At 31.7% G+C, this 17988-nt stretch overlaps 1 protein-coding gene across 1 annotated transcript in view; it reads right to left on the minus strand.

Annotated features, from left to right (window-relative positions):
- Nucleotides 1-12834, minus strand: part of LOC113509295 (integumentary mucin C.1) — a 42011-nt gene extending 29177 nt beyond the window's left edge. The window contains exon 1 of the mRNA XM_052893414.1: nucleotides 12629-12834. Within this exon, the coding sequence (XP_052749374.1) occupies nucleotides 12629-12649 (21 nt within the window). The 5' untranslated portion in view covers nucleotides 12650-12834. The remainder of the gene's footprint in view (nucleotides 1-12628) is intronic.
- Nucleotides 12835-17988: the final 5154 nt, after the last annotated feature.

Genomic DNA, 17988 nt, shown 5'->3' on the forward strand with positions numbered 1-17988 from the left:
TTTTACTGCGCTCGATGTGTGAACGTACTGTTTGTGGGCTACTTGTTTATTGTCTATTATTTATTAATATTAGGTAACGTTTTAAATATTGTTTTTATTGTATAATAAATTATCTTAATTGTAAGTGTTATTATCTATTAAAGACTAATAAATAGTTTTTTTGAATACATTAAAAGGAAGTGCGTTGATAATTTTACTCAGCACCTCTTTAGCACGTGCTTCTTGTGCACGGATTTGACATTTTCAATTTTGGAATGACCATCATAGTTCGATTAAGATTGTTAAGGTAAGAAAAAATTCTTATATAGAATGACATTTATTTCTTTTTAGAATGCTTATGATCACGTGATGTATGTATTTAGAAATGTTTCTGTTGTACATTTTGTTTAAAATTAACCTTTTTACAGACGATGACATTTGTAGACATTGTCCGGCTCGAAGGACCACTTATTGTGTTTATAAAATGTTCTGGTTCTTGTTATTTATTTATTATTTATTAATTATATTATTTGTAAGTAAAAATTGCCGTTTGTTGACGTGAAGTATTGTATATATTTTTTGTTCTATTTCAATTGTTTATCAATTTTCTTTTTTATAAAAAAACTACAAATGTCATCGTATGTAAAAAGGTTAATTTTAAACACATTTAAAATAATGTATAATTACATATTAACTTAATTACAGAATATTGTTTGTTAGGATTTATGTGAAGATAGAAAAATAAGCAGTGGAGAGTAGTAGTATATTAAGAAATGTAAGATAAACCACAAATATATAATAGATCAACAGAAATCGGCACATTAAAAAAAAAACATAAATTAATAAAAAGAAATATATAAGAGTAGTCCTCATTTCGGGCTTGGTCCTATTAATTACGTTTGAACCTAAATGGTCACGTACAATGTGGTTTCAGTGAAATTTTCTCCCACGAACACTCAAGCTGTGAAATGAGCTCCCTGCCGAGGTTTACCCTAGAAAGTACAACATGGGGTTATTCAAAAAGGGTATATTAAGGTTTTTTCAGTAATGGCTACGTGCATGTGATACCCCTGGTGTTACAGACGTCCTTAGGCTACATTGACTGTTTATCATCAGACGGGGTGTATGCTTGTTTGCTAACTTTGAGATATAAAAAAAAAAACATTCGAAACCCAGTCTCAGAACATTACAGTTCCTAAATTGAATTCTCCTAAAAGTAATAATAAAAAAAAAAATACAACCCATGTAAGTAAATAATAACAAATTTCATTAGTTACTTTATATGATATGTCAAAAGTAGCGTTTATAATTGAGAGCAGTGATGTTAGAAATCGTTTAGTTTCGATTCCATGTAGATTCTATAAACCGGTTTTGTATTAACTAATTTAAACGGAAATCGAAAGAATGGGAGAAATTTCACGGCTATTTTTAACGGTAAATTTTGATTTGTGTGTATTCGAATATTTATCTTAGACAATCAATATACATAGATATGAAAAACAACTATAGATTCCAATACAAAAGTCATATCGAAAAATATTTCGATAAGATTAAAAGAATTAATGAAATTAATAATTATTGTAGTAAAGGAAATGAGAGACATTCATTATTTTATCTTTAGTATAAAACTTCGTGTTTGTCTCGACGTTTTTATCCAACTTGAAAGTAAACAAACAATTTGAAGCGATTCACAGAAAGTTTTATTTTACTTTTAATTTTCACAAAATTATTATAAATTACTATGTAATTTGGCTGAATGCGCTTTATTTTCGACATTATTTTATTTAGTGTTCGATCGTGAATCTTGGGTTTTTTATATCGATGTTTTAATGTTACGGTCTAATTTAATTTAATTGTTGCTTCTTGAAATTTTTCTATAATAACTTTATTACATGAGTGTAAAAAAGTGTGCTGTTTTTAACGTTTATATTATGAATTCTCATATAGGTAATATGTATAATAATAATAATTTATTCAACAAAAAGTACAGATGCTTATAAAAAATACATATTTTCAATACTTATTGGTTCACAGTAAATATCTCTGGTCTCCATGTTAGTTAGTGTTATAAAGGTTAAGCTACCATACTTCATAACTAATTTTCTTATATAAGTTTATATATTTTTTAATAAACACACAATATACACTTAAAGGTTAAACTACAAAGGAAAAAACAATAATACTATTACAAAATATAGATAACAATAATAATAGATATATTATACGTATGTATGTAAAGGAGTATCTCTTAACGATGAAAGCACATGATAGATTTTAATCATTTTAATGATCTTGTGGTCACTGTCTAATGGTAATTATGTTCTTGGATATCTACTTAAGAATACCGTGTTCATATATACATATATCTATCAGTCAGTTTTCTACTATCCATAACATTAGCCTTGCTCAGTTTGTAACTAGTTAATACTATACTAGCTACTTGATAGGAATTTTATTACGATATAGAAAAATGTGTGTTTTTTTTAATGGATGATAATGGAATGGTAACCCCACCCGCGCTATCGATATACACCGGCGGGGCACCAGTGAAGGATGATAGGTGAGCATGAAGTAGGTCAGTTAGCCCGTCGTGACGAATTCAACAAGAATTGTTCACGATGGTTTCCAGGGGGAACCACGTGGAGGTCGACTTAATAAGGCATATTGCTAGCAATGGAACTGTCAAACTCTATTGCTAACAATCCCTTTTCCCCCAGAAAAATGGTATTATTTATAAAATAAATAGCCAACATGAATTTATCAAAAATAATTAGCCGACATAGGGCAACTGCAAGACGCTGTAATCCCGGCATAGATCCCCTTCATTTCTCGTAGATATCATAAGAAGCGACTAGGGGAATCTGATAGTCGAAAGATGACCAGCAGTATGCTTCTTTAAACATCATCGAGGCCCAACTGCGGTTGCTAATCCACTTTCCAACACGTGGCTACTACTGGCAACCCCCCCCCCCCCTCCCTATGAGAGAAGCCTATGGTCAGCAGTGGACAATCAACAGCTGATATGGTATGATAGGGCAACTAATTATATAAAACTTGTTTATTGTTCCCAAACTGGCTTCACTCCAAGCCATATTCTGAATCACCCTATACGAAATGAAACCTAGCTTTATCTGGTCCATTTAGTTGTATTGGTCATCTCTTTCCTCTCTTACCTTCTGCCTCTCATTAATGTCGTATAAGATGGCTCGATATTTGGCCTCTTCTGTTCTTTATTATTTTAATTAATTTTCTTCTCTCGTTCAGTGTCGATTTAGACATAATTAATTATTTGAAAATGCACTAAAATTAACACAAATATGTAACCAAACTGTATTGGCATCTGTATCTGAAAGGAGCGTCCAATAATTACGTACGAGCACGTAGAATGCACTTATTTGATGTTCCGTTAAGAAGAACAGAGTTGGCAAAGCAAGGTCCCCTCTCTCTTGCATTAAAACTGCTCTATAATGTTTTGAGCCCGTATCCACAACTAGACGTATTTGCCTCCAACTCGCTGGAGTTTCGTCGGATGGCCATTGAGTGTTTGTGTTCACATAATTAAAATGTAAAATGTTATTTCTATTATTATTATATATTATTTATAGTTATACAGTATATATTATAGTACTGATGCTTTCCTGGGTGAGCGTATTGGGAGACTTGAAAGCTCATCCAGTACCTCAAATAAATAAATAAATAAATAAATAATAAGAAAGCAGTTATGCACATTGACGTAATAGTAGTTTTTGTTCGCGGATTCAATGTAGTGACTATTTTGTAACGTAGAACCGTTTTGAATAATGTATTATTGTAGGCATACTACGTAACATTTCAGAATTTTGATTATGTAGTCAGCACATTTTTTAATGGGTGAAAATGGAATAATAACCGCGCCTGCGTTATTGGTATACGCTGGCGAAGTACCAGTGTACGATAGATGAAGGTGAAGCCAGGTGAGTTGGCTCATCATGACAAATTCCACAAAAATTATTGGTTTCCAGAAAGTACCGTGTGGAAGTCTACCTGGTAGAGTATATTGCTAGCAATGGGCCTTTTAGGTCCCAATACTAAAAATCCCTCTTCTCATTAATTATGTGGTTAGAGTTCGTTAACGACTGAAGGTTGTGACTAAGTATGAACACAGATGCCGGGTGATCCCAGTATAGAACGGGCCACTCTTTTCTTTCCTGTGGCTGTCGTAAAACGTCACTAATGGAATTGCGCACTGCTAATATCATAAATTGATATAACAAATAAAATTTTATATACTAAGCCGCCTTAAGAACAAAACTTGAATTCCACCAAAGCGATCCAGCATCATAATTTATGAATATTATAAATGCAAAAGTTTGTAAGAATTAACCACTAATTTGGTAAATGAGTAAATTATATTGTAACTTAGCACATAGGATACTTTGAATGTATATATATATATATATATATATATATATATATATATATATATAATAATGAAATATTGTATAATTTAAACCGCCATCGAATATCACTGCACATCCTATCTATATCTATCTATAGCATCAAGTCAACACTTTTGTTTAAAATTTTATTATCCAATAAAGTTTAAATAAATACTTTATATACTGATTCCTGTGAACATTGCCACGGTACACGGTACAGCTAGTATTTAACGTTGCACGGTATTACTCACGTCTACAGATGACGGTCGCCACTTTCCATCCGATATCCGTTTATCGTTGAGGTTTCACAATGAAGGTCGTGCAATATTTGCCAAGTACCACACTTATAAAATCATAGTACTTATTATATTCATTCATAATTGTATTTTTGCCGGAATTACAAAACCTCAAGGGTTTAACAATATCCGTCACACGTCGAAACTCGTGTAAAAAAATGACCACATATAACACAAAAGCAAGAAGTGCAGTGTGCCGTGAAATTATGTGTTGGAACTGAGAATATTGATCGCTTCCGTTTTTCAATAAGAACGCTTGCTTATTACTATGGTAAACATTGTTATTGTTTAGAAATAGTTTTTTTTTTTTATAGAGTAGGCAATAATAGACTTCAAACTGTAGAATACTAACATAACATAAATGACTATGTAGTATTAAACAACTGCATAGTCATCCTAGCAGTTTCTTTAGGCTATATTTTATTTAAAAAAAAATATAAAGGTACCTATCGACCTGTGCAAATCCGGGGCGATTCGTTAGTTCGGTTATGTAATAATAAAAAAATATGAGCGGTAAAGGAAGCACCCGAACGGCCAATGTGACTTAACCGGATCTTGGTCTCAATATGATCAAGTACCTGCAACTTTCTTTCGTTTTCCATTCCAGTTTAACTGTCTATTACATACATATTATAGACAGTATGTGATCTGCTAATATGAGCAAATGAAAAATACGTAAGTCGATATATATTAAATCTAATGACACGTCCTGACCTCAAGCAGGTATCTATTTTAGGTATATTTTTTTAATAAAATACAACCTAAGTCACACGATTGAAATTACATAACTTATTTTAAACAAAATGGCCATGTGGTCCCGGCATAGAATAGGCTATCTCTCTCTTTTCCGTGGATGTCGCAAGAGGGGACTGTGCAACAGCGTCCCTATTAAATTATCTCCAAAGTCTAACTGCGGTTGCCAAGCGTGACAATTACTGGCAAACTCCCAAGGGGGGGTTTTATGTTTAGCAGTGGACAGTTTATATGATGATTTATTATAAATACAATCAATTTGAGGAAAATATTTCTTTGGAAAAACAATGGGCGACCTTATAGTTAGGAGCGATTTTTTCCAGGCAACCTTTCCATGAAGAAGAATAATATAGTTAAATAAAAAGTTTTTTTTTTTCTTACATTAGTAAGAAGCAAACTCATTTTCAAATTTATACATTTTTTTTTATACAACTTAGAATTGCAAACAAGCTGACGGCCCACCTGATGGAAAGTGGTAACCGTCGCCTATAGACATGAGCAGAACCATGGACATAACAGAGTATACTGTTTCGGCTATAATATGCGTACCCCTTCCTGAGGACTCAGATGTTATTCCTCTGTACCCAGTAAATTCACGCCATATCCCACCCTTCATCGAAACACAGCCATGCAAACACAACTGCTTCACGGTTGAAACACGAATGGGACAGAGGTACAAAAAATCGACTTTTGTACAAAGTCTCTCTCTGGTAAAATAAATATTATAGTAAGGATTTCAGTTAGAACCACGTTAAATGAGTTTCTAATATCCTTAAATGTCACAATTTGATTAAACTATCAAATAAAATTTGTAATTTTAGAGAATGGTGTTCCTAATCGACCTCAATACCTTCTTATGCTTCTACTTTTAGCAAATACCTATTATTATAGTAACCTACATTTTTTTCGAAAAATAAAAAAGCCTCATAAATGCATATGTAAAAAAACCAAGGACTATATTTTTTTATACCATGGATATAGCAAACAAACAACAAATCACTGTAGCCTAATTTTAATAATAAATAAAAAAAACATGTTACCTAATCATAATAACCTTTCACAATTAGATAATTACACGAACGTAAAGCTGATTCTGATATATGAACACTTGCTTATCTTCACTAATAATTTAGGTTAATAGAACACAATAAAAAATATATATATAAACTCTGCTAACTTCATTATATAATCATAATGAACTTTGCTATGATTTCACTACATCGATAATTTAAGACTTTTTTTTATATTTAGAAAGGCAAACAAGCAGAAGGCCTACCTGATGCAACGTAATAACCCTCGGTGTCGTGTGTCAGGAAGAACAATAAAACAGTATGTACGTCACGTTAACTGTATATTTGAACTAATAAAAATAGGTATAAAAAAAAGAAAAAGTATAATATAGAAATACCTAATCTTATTATTCTATAAACGTAGACGATGTATGGATGGATATTTGTTACTCTTTCACGCAAAAACTACTGAATAGATTTAAATGAAATTTGATACACGAGTAGATTTTATCCTAACTTAGCGCATTAGCATATCGTTATATCAATCGTTAGCGTATTTATCATCATCAAGGAAGATTATATGCCATTATCGTTATCTATCAAAAGGGGGGGTTTTGCCAGTAATTGCTACCCTTAGCATGCGGATTGGCAACCGCAGTTTTTTTTTAATGGATGAAAATGGATTGGTAACCCCGCCCGCGCTATTGGTATACACCGGCGGTGGTATACACCAGTGGAAGATGATAGGTGAGATTAAATGCAGGTCAGTTGGCTCACTATGATGAATTTGACAAGAATTAAACATGATGGTTTTCAGGGTGAACTGCGTAGAGATCGACCTGAGAGGATATATTGCTACTAATAGGGTTATTAGACCCTATTACTAACGATCTCTTTCCCCCCCTGGCAACCGCAGTTAGGCTTTGGTAATGTTTTAAGTGGGACGCTGCTGTCCATCCCTCGACCATTGAGTTTCCTTAATTTTCTCTTAGTACATAGGATATTTTATATACTGATTTATGCAGGTAAAGCTGTGAAATACAGCTAGTAGTAAAAGTATTAAAAAAAACATATGTAAAAACCAACACAGACAATTGATATAAAAAAGCTATAAACTGGTACAAAAATCCGTAGGGCGGGGCGACTTTCTATCGATAACCAGTGGACGCGACACGGCAATGTCAATAGATACGTCAAATGTTTATAATTTAGACATACGGTGGTATTCAGAAAGCAAAACGGATTCACTTTCGATTGTTGTATTACGTTGTTGCCGGTCGTGTCAACGGCCATGCTGTAACAAAATGTAACGATACAGGTTCAACGAGAACAGTAGGATGGTATGTGTGTCAATTGTCAGGTTTTGTATGTCAAACGAAGGCGGCACGTTGAATGATTAATAATGACAATTGCCAAGAATTACGTTGTCGCGATCTTCTGCCAATAAATAAAAGAAATGGTTATTAGAATAGGAGTTTTATTTAATTCCGGTACCATTAGTATGCGTGTAACTGCCAACATTACAGGGACACAAGTGGGACAGCAGCGTTCTTCTTAAAACATCACCAAAGCCTAACTACGTTTGCCAATCCGCCCGTAGTGGTAAAACCCCAAAAATAGTGGGAAAATAGGGAGAGACCTATGTTTAACAGTGGACAGTAACAGCTGATATCATCATTCTTACTACTAGAAGTTGTGGAACTTGGAATTTACTAATAGTAGCAAAATTAAACAAAATAATTCTATTCAAATAAGAAGTGATATGAACTTCCACAAGATAACACCTAATTCAGAAAATAAAAGAAATGCTCACGACTATAATCCGCAACGTGGTAGTCAACTATTGTCATTATGATGAACAGACATTCGACATGCTCATATTTTGCCGTGTATATTAGAATCCAACGTAATAGTTGATGAGTGTATTGCTATTACTCGGATTAATTTGTTTTGTTATCAGTATTTTTATTGCTAAAGAAATATTTGAATTATTAGATTAAAACACAAACTATTTGTTCTTAGCCTGATTCAAATTACAACTCATGATCTTTGCGGTATATACCACTGGGCGACGAGTGCCACAACGCTCTCTCCTGGTCACGGCACGCTTAAAGATATTAAATACAAATGGAGACAACTTAGAAAAGATATTCGTGAGAATCTTCATTTATGATTAAAATTGAATGCATTAGATAGTTAAGGTAATTTATTTAGAGAATTAAATTTTTTCAGAAAAAAATATTAAAAAAAAAAGTCTAATGCTGTTTATCCATGTAAAGTTTATTTAATAATTAATTAGAATAAAAAAAAACAAGAAAGCAATAAAAAAATAGAAACGTTTACAATTTTTTATATTTAACTTTTTAAATATATTCCATATTTAAATAGTTAAAGATAAAAAAAATCTTTGAGATCACTACCAGCTGTAGGGTACCTAAGAGACTTGCTGCATTTCCACGCTGAATAGTAATTTATTTTAATAATTTGTATTTTTTTTAATATTTAGTTACAATAGATTGTTACTTCGTAATAGTGACATATTAAAAAGATATAAAATTTTGCATATTTGATTATAATACCTATGTGAATGGTCAGGAAGAGGGCACTTTAGATTGTAATAAAACTGTATGTTGGTAAAGTTTCTTAACATGAAATTATCTTCATTAACACATAAATATTATATATTGGTTAAGTAAACACTAATTAACAAGTATAAGATAATTACAGTATTAGGCAGTAAATGCGAAATATTATTTTTGATAATTTATTATATATGTAGGTACTAAAATTGCTAAATTTGAAAGTATCATTTAAAATTATATACTTGATAATTATGGCAAGGGAACGTAATGGTCGAGGGATAGGTAATAGCGTCCCGCTTACAACACTACCAAAGCCTAATTGCGGTTGCCAGCCCCCTCCCATTCTCATGGTAAAATACAAATACCAGGGCAGTTTATGGGGAATGACATATGTTAAAATGTTGATTTTTTTTGTGGATGTTAATGGAATGGTAACCTTGCCTGCGCTAACGGTATACGCTGGCAAGGCACCAGTGAGAGATGACAGGTGAGAATGAAAAGGCCGGTCAGTTAGCCTATCGTAACATATTCGTTTGGAATAGAACACAATAGTTTCCAGGGGGAACCGCGAGGAGGTTGATCTGACAAGGTGTATTGCTAGCAATGGGGCTACTAAGCTCGAGATAGACGCTTATTAGGTAGTTAATATAAAACGTTATTTTTTTAGATTTTTGTAATGTGGAACTAGTGACGCCAAATGTGCCATTAAATGGGTATATATGTATAAGATGTTATACCCGTATATTTTTGTGACTTGATGATGTATGGGATTAACACAAAACATCCATTCACACAAATGTTTGTATTCTCTTTTTATTACTACTATTGCCTTTTTTTATGTATTCTAAATAGTAGTAAAAATATATTTAAGTGTATTAGTTGCCTAGAATTTATTATATGTACAAGCTTTACTTAGTTTGTAAGCAGATATGACTACATAACATATGCTGGACTATTTATTTAATTAAGAATAGTTAAGCGATTTCGACCGCTTGAATATAGTATGCTATATGCACCCGTCTACCAAATTTCATTTAAATCCATTCTGTAGTTTTTACGTGAAGAAATAATAGACATTAATCCATTTATTTTAACAAAATTTTGCATTTGTACAATTTATAAGATATGAAATTTAATGGGTATAGTGAATGAAGGATATATATTATAAAATACTGACTACAAATCCTGGCTTGTCTTGGGTAAATTAATTCGTGTAATCCAGTATTAACTATAGTTTATAACAAGTTTTATTTAAATCCAATTAGTTACTCGTATTTAAGCTTGACTGACAAAAACTGTCATCAATATTAATACTCGTAATTTTATAACATCAGTAGAATCGAATAATATATGATTATATATTCGTACATTAGAACAACCGTTATTAGATATTTTTATTTTTATACGTACTAACTTTAATATCCCATTAGTTTGTTCGCTTCCAGTTAGAGTTATGGAAAATTTTATGTATGTATCATAATTGTTTTATGCAAATCTTTTCAGCAATTTACGCGTAATTAAATAACAATAATTTTTCATATCATAACGTATAATTAAAAATAAAATTTATATATATATATATATATATATAATAATCAATTTAGTATGATAATAAGGAACATTAGCAATGATATGGATATAGTGCTTATTACACTTAGAGACTCTAGTATTACATTTACGAGATAATGTCTTGAAGTAACTGCTTAGTGTTTAAATATTGCAAGGTCTGTAGAGCTTTTAACAAAAACGTTGCCCGTTTTACTTAAGTACCGCGACTAATGTTCAATTGTTATTGAAAAGGAGAACTAATTCTTAACAATGTATTGAGAAATATATTTTACATGACATTTAAAAATTTTAAAACAGATTTGAAAAATACACATTTCAATCATATGCCATCTAAAATCCATATAAATTTCTATTTGTAGAATAATTTAACTTACTATTTTCAACAATAATTTCTGATGCTGTAGAAACTTTTCTCTTCACTGTACATGTTAAAACTTGTAAAATATTTTGTTTAGTTTAGAAACTTAACAGCATTAATAAATAGGTAATCACTAGAATCTAATAATAAAAATAAATGTAATATCTATTTAGATATTTGAATATAATAACTACTCATTTAACTTAAATGTAATATAGTCGAGAAAGCTCGACTAGTTTCGGGACCATTCGGGACCTTTGATGTGGAGCGGCTATGACGCCATCGTATATATGTAGATATTATAAAAATATTATTTATACAATTAAATATTCATGTTAAAAATATGAAATCTATAAATTAAAGTAATACTATTGATACATTGATAAAAATGCATATCTTCTGCTTACAATGCACAGTCATTAAAATCATTTCTCGCTTAACTTTTTTACAATTAATTCACACCGTTTTATGTGTTGCATTGTTCTTTAGTGAAACTTGCTTTTATTTTCATCGTGCAATAATTATATATGTATAGAAATAACCATCTTATGTAATAGACATAATGATATTGTATAAGGAATATTTGTTTACAAAATGTAAAGACTATATATTATTTAATTTAAATCAAAAATTATGTCATCCTATTATATAAAATATATATAATTTATAAATAATAAACGAACTTCAGTTTCATATTTATAATATAAAGAATAGAAACTATCAGATTAGGTCAAAATATGTAGTTTGGCCTAATCTGGTTAATTTAACGAAAATAAATATATATATATATATAATATATATATATATATATATATATATATATATATATATATATATATATATATATATATATAATGATGTCAATAATTACCTATACATTAATTATACATGGATGGTATAAACTTTATTATATTTAACTAAATTTGTTTACCTGATATTAAAAAAGTATATATTAAGTTCTATTATACTTGGATATCTAGTTTGCAGTATTATTTAATGTTAATAACCTAACAAAATTCATAGTACCAAAAGCTCAACACATCTTTTAGTTTTTCAAAAAGAAGGAGGTTCTCATTTTTTTTATATTTGTTACTTCTAAATTCCGACAGATATAAACCGATTTGGATAATTCTTTTTTTTATCTAAAAAGCAATACTTACAGATTGGTCCTATAAAGATTTTATGAAAATCAATAGTTTAGTTTTTAGATCAAAATACCTGGTTTTGACACATTGAAGTTGTTTTTTTTTTTGTGAGACACAGTCCTTAGTTATTTATTAAATACTTATATAATAGTCTTATTAATAGATAAATAGTTACATAAATTTAATGTAGTAAAAGTATATAAGCAATTGTAAAAGTGAATTTCAACAGTTTTACTGCAAATAAAAAAGCAACTTAGCATATAAATAGTCTTCTTTTACATTTTTTTAAATAGATTTTAAAAGTTACTTCCGTGAGCTTTGATCATGTCTTTATATGTTTGTTTATATTAATAAGTGAAAGTTGTTTTATTTAGGTATTACTACTTAAATATATTAATATCTATATGCTAAAAAATATTAGCAAATTTCTTAAAGAATAAAAAAAAAACTTGAATCATATTTTATTATTATTTATTAGTTTAAATATAATTTATGCTTATATGATGAACTGCACCCACCTTCATGTTGCGTATATTCATCCTGCACGAACAGTAAGAGCGAAAGTCACTTAACACTTGCACTGACACAACACAACTACTTTCTCACTATCGACAACACATATATCGACAGGTTCCCGTCCCAAAACGCGGTCTCACTACGTGTCCAACGAATTTTGCAGCGGCTTTCTACAGCGCGGACGGTGCGTGCGTCTTTAGCTATTGCACTGTCACTCTCACCGGCGACGGTGGTGTTTTCTTTTATTTAAGCTTCAAATCCCCGCTCCGGCGATTGTGTATTATCGCATAACATCAGGTGTTATCGTGGCGTTATTTGGAACAAACGGAATTCTGAATTTAAATGTATTTCGTATCAGGATATAAAATTCCGTGGCGGATTGAGTAGCTAACTGAGTACGGCCCAGGTTGATCGATGCTAGAAAAATTGTACATAAGTTAATTTTATATTTGTCGGTTTAGATTGGTTCCTATGACTCGGCCACTTCCTTAGTAATTGATAAAAAAGCTTGTTAATACAGCTAGAGGCGATATTTGGAGGCAGCCGAAGTAGTAAGTAATTAATTCTTCATAATAAGGAAATTAAGATTCGGCGTTAGCGGACAATGAACTCAAAAAATAATTTGCTTCCTTAATACGTTTCACCCAGGTAAAAAAATAAATAATGTCTATGATATATTGGAAACAGATACCAATAGCAGGAACTTTTAACAGACGGTAGCAAAATCTAAGACAAACCCCTTGTGATACTCGAACAGTAAAAGCTAACTTAAGGAATCTAAAATGAACCTCAAGTCTAAATGTACAGCAGTACCGAACTAATGGGGGATTGAAGAGGGCGAGTCGCCCGGACCACTGGTCCTGAGGGGGCTCCAATTGCCTCCATTTTTCTCATACACATGTATATTCTATGTATGTTTATTTGTCTAATTTAAATTTCACTTGCAAGATTTGAACTAAATAAACATAAACACTTATAAACACAAATGTGTACTGATAAATAATGGTATAAAATTCCATCGAATTGCTTAAGCTGGGGGCTTCATTCGACTTTGCCGCCCCGGGCCTATGGCTGGCTTAGTCCGCCACTGATGTACAGACTTCCAATTTGAACTATTCGTCATTTTAGAAGTAACGGTGATGGCTTAGAAACAACCGCACACAAATCCAACCAACATTGAATTCGTCAAGATGGGCTTACTGACCTGCCTTTACGTCCTCACCTATTAACTCTCACTGGTGCCCCGCCAGTGTATACCGATAGCGCAGGCGGGGTTACCATTTCATTTACATTCATTAAAAATCCAACCAACATGATGAGTGACTTTAGGATCCAGCCTAAAAATATTAACCCTTCAAGAAATATTTTTCCAACAATACTAAAATATGTTTACTAATTGTATACAATAACATGCTTAGTTCTTAACGGAAGAGGTAAACAAATTACCAATAAAGATTATAGGTATATCGCTTGTTTACATGCATACACCTCTTACTTAATTAATTTTCGTAATTTGCCTAATACATTTTACCGCTAATAAACATCTTAATGATTTCATCACTTGACCGTTGCATTAAGGTGCTGTAAGTTATTTAACCGTATCCGTATCCTCTCGCGTATTCACGAATGCGCAAGAGTTTACGGTCGGATTTTCCGTACTTAAATGGAACACAAAGTTACTAAACTGAACACATTAAGTTCAAAGTCCGGTTAACCGCGACTTGGATATATCCACGGTGGTTACCTTAAATTTTTATTAGTATTATCACTGGTGGACTAGGGGATTGAGGGGGGAAGGACAGCGCGTCCCGGGGCTTTCATATGTTACCATTTTCCTCATCCATATCCATATTCTATATAAAAATACATAGAATACATAAGTCTAATTCAAATTTCACTTAATATTCAAGATTTTAACTAAATAAAACATAAACATACACATAAATATGAAATTACATCAACGCCTTAAACTCGGGTCCGCATTCAACTTTGCCGTCCCGGACCTCTGATGGGCTTAGTCAACATTAGTAATTAAACCAAGCCAAGCCGCCTGCCAAGCGTGGCAATTGTTGGCAAAACCCCCTCATGGGGGAAGCCTAAGTTCAACAGTGTACAGTTAACGGCTGATATGATGATGATTAAATATGCCTGATGTTTTTATTTAGGACACAGGTCGATTAATCATAATGGAATATATATATATTCTAAAATAAATAAATCGTCTCCTCTTAGATGAGCTTGCACCAGTCCTTTCTTACATTTTAAATTATTCTCTGACTATAAAAGGTTCGTTCCCTGCTGCTAGACAAAAAAAATGTCCTTCCTCTTACTAAAACCGATAATCTCACGTCCCTCTTCGAATCCATTACCAGAGGGAGACTTTGTACAAAAGTTGATTGCTTGGGTACCTCTGTCCCATTCGTGTTTCAACCGTGAAGCAGCTGTGTTTGCATGACTGTGTTTCGATTTGAAGGGTGGGATATGGCGTGAATTTACTGGGTACAGAGGAATAACACCTGAATCCTCAGGAATGGCAACACATGGGGGGTATCATGGGCGAAACAGTATACCCTGTTATGTCCATGGTACTGCTCATATCTTTAGGCGACGGTTACCACTTTCCATCAGGTGGGCCGTCAGCTTGTTTGCCATTCTAAGTTGTATAAAAAAAAACCTATATACCGTCATCTTATCTCTTTTAAAAGTGAACTTCTTGCTCTTTTAGTCTAGTTTTTGTACAGCTCATAGTATTGTCACTGCACTATTAAAAGTTACTGAGGATATTAGTTTCGCTAAGGATAGGAAACAGCTATGTATTCTCACTTTACGCGATTTTAGTAGTGCCTTTAATTCAATACATTTTGATATTCTTCTCGTATCCTTGACTCACTTAATATATTTCCACTGGTAATAGCATGGTTTCATTCTTATCTTGTAAGACGTATGCAGTGTGTTCGGTCAGGGGAAACCAACTCCGACTGGTGTGCTCTTGTCGCCGGCATTCTACAGGGTGGCGATTTGTCTCCATTTCTCTTTTCTATTTTCATTAAATCCTTATCAGAACATTTGTCATCCACTTCCATTTTTGCGCTGATGACTTGCAGCTGTACGGTGTTTTTGACATTTATGATATCGGTACTGCTGTAGACTTGAATAATCATGGTCTGGTAAATATTAATGGATTTATTATGGTTGATTTAGTATGAATGAAACATAATGATTTATTAGTGAATCAAACAAAATCACAAGTTATTATTATGGAAAGCAGATACATGACTTTTTTATTAGACAGTATGACTATCCCACCTGTGGTATATAAGGGAACAATAATATCTTACGCAATTGTCGTTAAAATCTGGACATACTTTTTGACAAAAATACCTCTTACATAAACCAGATAAGTAAAAAAGAACTTGCAACTGTTCACTCACTCAGGCGTCTACAAAATTGTTTACCTATAAAAACAAAGGCCAATTTAGCCCAAACATTATTATTTCCTCTTATGGATTATGCAGATAAAAGTTTACAAGATTTATATTTTGTTTGATAAACCTAAATATCTAATAGAGTTATTATTTAAAAGTCGTTATATGGTAAATATTATTATTATTTATAATACAAGATTTATGTATTCACTTTGTTAATGGTTTACGTAAATTTGGCCATGTTTCTAAATATCTAATAGAATTTAAATGTTTACCCTTACGTTTTCGATTAAATGTCCATATACTGACGCTTGTTTACAATATCTTGCATAATCCCTCCACTTCTTGTTATCTCTACGAGCGTTATATGGTAAATATTATTATTATTTATAATATTCAAGAGACAAATCACTTCGTCCACAGATACGATTACTTCTAAAAACTCCAACACATCATATTCAGGCTTTTAGTTTACACATAACACAGTTATATCCATGTTTACAAGCACTTTTATATCGTGATTTCATTTTTTAATCTACTTTTAGATGGAGAATTCGAAAGGCACTATTTACATGTCATAATTATTAGTCAATCTGTAAAAATAATGAAAGCAAACAATACTAGCATCTATCCTGCATGGCATAAGATGTAAATTCAACAGTTACTCTTAAATCTCTGTTAAAACCTTAAATCTTTTTAATTCTCTTTAATCTCTTAAAACCACCAACAAATGCATTCCCAACCTGCGTCTGTAGTTGAACGAAAAACCTATTTGGATAACTGACAAGTTGCATAAGGATTATTTTTTCAAAAATTTTACTGAGTGCTGGGAGTATGGATATAGGTCTATAATTTATTGGGTCACTCCTATCTCCAGATTTAAAAAGCGGTATGATTTTACTAATTTTCATTACGAAATTTACCTTCATCTATACATTTATTGAAAATAAAAGCAAGAGAGGGCGCAATAATTTCCATTATACTATCCAGTATTTTAACAGATATACCCCATAGATCCTCTGTTTTTTTATTATTAAGCTGTTTGAATATTTTCATTATTTCTACTGATGATGTATGTCTAAAGTTAAATACAGCTGATGACTTGCTAACATTGTCTGTTAGTAAAGTTTCAGCAGCAGACGGGGAAGATTTTAGAGCCTGTGTCGTAAAACTAAAAACCAAATCTTTTTGTAATATACATAATAAAAACATATTACTTTTCCGTCGACCCCTTTTATTTTAAATAATAATTGGGACCTTTTTAAATATTTTCGAATAAGATTTTACATGTTCATGGAAGATGGATATATACTCTTAAATCTCTGTTAAAACATGATACACAGTGAAAATTTACGTATGTTCAATTAAATTAAAAATATGTTTACGAGCACATTATAAGACCTAGTATGGTAACAGGGATAAATTAAATTATATATATTAAAAGTAATGTTTATGTATTATATGTGCATTTCTTATGTGTATATTATATTTATATTGTGTATTGCCTTAATGTGTTACTATAATTGTCACATATTCTTCACTACATCTGCCCTTCATATGCTTTCTGTTTTTACCCAATGGTTAGCTGGTAGAGAATGCCATATTAAGCTCGCCATTTGTACAAAATTTTATTGTGCAATAAAGAATAAATAAATAAAATAAAATAAATAGCCCCAGTGTTACCAAAACACCCAGTCAAGTCCCTGAAATAATCACCGTAAATTCCTGATGAAACGAATCAACGAAACATGAATCAACTGACTGATTTGACGTACAACTCTCAAATGGAAACCAATAGCGTTGTTGGGTTTACCATAGTATTTTCATTCATAATAAGACATGTATTTATTATTGTATTTTTATTTATTGAACAGTGAATTTACAGAGTATAATACCCGAAGAAGAATAATACCCGAGTCCTCAAGAATAGCAACGCA

This window comes from Galleria mellonella, unplaced genomic scaffold, assembly GCF_026898425.1.
Source record: "Galleria mellonella isolate WM207_F2 unplaced genomic scaffold, CSIRO_AGI_GalMel_v1 utg173, whole genome shotgun sequence".
In the NCBI taxonomy this organism is placed as follows: Eukaryota; Metazoa; Arthropoda; class Insecta; order Lepidoptera; family Pyralidae; genus Galleria; species Galleria mellonella.